The 3,021-nt window shown below is 41.8% G+C and overlaps 1 protein-coding gene across 1 annotated transcript in view; it reads right to left on the bottom strand.

The window, feature by feature from the left end:
* The window catches only part of SARC_03807 (hypothetical protein), a 4,657-nt gene extending 1,975 nt beyond the window's left edge, over positions 1-2,682 (bottom strand). The window contains exons 1-5 of the mRNA XM_014302370.1: positions 2,621-2,682; positions 1,973-2,138; positions 1,265-1,490; positions 784-928; positions 109-243 (exon numbers count right to left, since the gene is read on the bottom strand). Of these exons, the coding sequence (XP_014157845.1) occupies positions 109-243; positions 784-928; positions 1,265-1,490; positions 1,973-2,138; positions 2,621-2,675 (727 nt within the window). The 5' untranslated portion in view covers positions 2,676-2,682. The remainder of the gene's footprint in view (positions 1-108; positions 244-783; positions 929-1,264; positions 1,491-1,972; positions 2,139-2,620) is intronic.
* Positions 2,683-3,021: the final 339 nt, after the last annotated feature.

A 3,021-nucleotide genomic window follows, 5' to 3' on the forward strand; every position in this document is an offset into this window, starting at 1 on the left:
TATGCTGACATCTATATATATACGTGAATACATTCTGATCCGTTTGAACCACAGAAGACATAATACAAGCAGTGACACCATTACGTTATGCATGACGGTTGTGCGTACCTGCTTGCACTACGGGGTTGACGCTCTTGCCGATGACATATCCTGACACGGGAGCGTAGTAGTTGCAAACGAGCACTCCGAAGATATCCACAATGTAGGCCACCCGTTGACCCTTGTGCACCTTCTCACCAATCTCTGTAGTCGCAGGGATAGAATAAGCAAGCCCAATATAATGAGGTTTAGGACAAACAAGCCTATTATAATGAGGTTTAGGACAAACAATCCCAGTATAATGAGGTTTAGGATAAGCAAGCCTAATTTAATGAGGTTTAGGACAAACAAGCCCAATATAATGAGGTTTAGGACAAAAGAACAACAAAATTTAAGGTCTCAGGAATGGGACAAACAAGCCCAAAATATCGAGGGATATTGTGCCGAAAACTACAATGTGCAAGGCTACTCTGACTCAAGGCTGCATTACTGTGAAACATGCGTAGAGCGACTGCTGATATCATCCACACTCTAGCCTAGGGATCATCAGCGCACGCAAAATGAGTCATAAGCCACTACACACATAAACAAACAACCCACCAATACACGCACAACAGATATACAAGTACAACCAACCAGTACACGTACAAAAGATATACAAGTACAAACAGAGTATACGTATACAAGTATTAGTATGTACAAGCACACATGCACATGGACACACGCGTGTTCGTTCCTACATACCTGCAACCACTTTGAGAATACCACCGTGATCAGTCCACATCCAAACCGACTTGACACACAGACGCGCTTCGTTGGGCAGCTTGTTCTCATCGTCATCCACAGTGGTCATGGCATGGCTGCCCTCGCCAAACATACTCAAATGGTCCTACAGAAAGGAAAGGAAAGGAAAGGAAAGAAGGCATGGGTGATTAGTGGCTCATGCATAGACCTCCACGTGGTACTGGGTAGAAGGAAACGAGGATCAACTGACGAGATACATATACACACACCTATATATATATATATATATCATATATATCATAAATATTATATATATCATATATACATCATACATATATATTTACATATATATATATATATATATTATAGTATATATATACTATATATATATATGTATATATATATATATATATATATATGCGCACTCTCACACGCACGCACGCACGCACGCACGCATCAGTTACTCAAAGTCCCTATTTACCATTAGATTGAAGATACCCGGCAGAGCCTCGCGGATAAGCGCGCGATTGAACACCGAGGGATCGCCTATCTCCAAGGTAACGGTAGGTACGTCGATGGCCATCATGGCATTGCGCAGTGTGTCTGCGCGTCCGTCAAAGGCAGCCACGGCATGCAGCGTGAACTGCGTGTTCTGTAGCATAGCCATTTTGGCGGTGACGGGGTTCTTCATATCGGCTCGTACGTATCTGCAGGCGCACAGCGACAGGGAGTGTGTGAGAGGGTGTGTATATAGCCAGGTGAGAGGGTGTGTATATAGCCAGGTGAGAGCGTGTGTATATAGCCAGGTGAGAGCGTGTGTATATAGCCAGGTGAGAGCGTGTGTATGTAGCCAGGTGAGAGGGTGTGTATATAGCCAGGTGAGAGGGTGTGTATATAGCCACCATGCACCATTGTACACAAACACTGTGCATGAATCGGGTTGGGCCAAATAGAACCTATTTACGCGAACATAATCTCTATATACCTAATGTATCCATCGTGATAATGAGACACAGACGATAAGAATACAACACACAGACGATATGAATAGAACACATACGATATAAATAAAACACATCCGATATAAATAAAACACAGGCGATATAAATAAAACACATCCGATATAAATAGAACACATACGATATAAATAAAACACAGACAATATAAATAGAACAGAAACAGAACTTACAGCGAATTGACACGGCCCGTGGAAGCTGTGTGCAGGTCCACGCAGTAGTCTATGCCTGTGCTCAACACCTTCTGGAACAGCGACTTGGCGTACAGATTACCCCGCCCCGCCCTACCACCAGGCATGATGCGATTGAGATCAACACCATCAGAAAACACTCGTGTGCCTGGGTTGTGTTTGAGTTTGAGTTTGGGTTGGGGTTGGGTTTGGGTTGGGGGTGTGGGGTGGGGTGTGAACAGACTAAAAATAGGCCTTTTAATCGGGAAGCGTGCAAGTGTTGTGGTGTAATGCAAGTAATGGTAATGTGAGGATGTGATGCAAGGGATGTTAGGTTGTGCGCGGGTGCTTTCACCTCAATGATATACGATAGCTGTATGCCCAACTGTGTGAACGCCAAGCACACACAGCCACACGGTTCAGTGTAGACATGGTACGTTCACACTCATGCCATGTCCCTATATACATTTACACACACAGTGCTACCGTATCCGTATATACATGTACGCACACAATGCTAACATACTACCAGATCATATAAGCTCGTTACAACCCGACACAGTCAACCTAAAACCCACAAGAGCGTCAAGTGCGTGCTAAACCCCAGCACCCCAAAATGTCGTGCGAGGTGCAGTTCATCGGAAGACTTACCTTGATTGAAACCTACAATGTTAGCTGCTGGCAGGGCAACTAGAGAACCATGCATGGTATCTGGAAGATGGAAAGGAGTGGCATATGAGATACACCGCAGCAAAAACTGCACAACTGGTGTCTCAGCTGAAAAGGTGCTGAAATTGTGCATTTCTATATGTAATAAACATAGCGTCTCAGAAGGAAGATATATAGATATAGATAAATAGATATATAGATATGTATATATATACATATATATATATATGAAATAAATATATTCATATATATTCACATGTATATATAATACATATATTTTTATTATATATATACATATATACATTTATATATCAATATGTACATATATACATATATATACTATATATACTATATATACAATATAAATGTATACAATATATATA

The sequence above is a fragment of the Sphaeroforma arctica genome (assembly GCF_001186125.1).
Source record: "Sphaeroforma arctica JP610 unplaced genomic scaffold supercont1.202, whole genome shotgun sequence".
Lineage (NCBI taxonomy): Eukaryota > Ichthyosporea > Ichthyophonida > Sphaeroforma > Sphaeroforma arctica.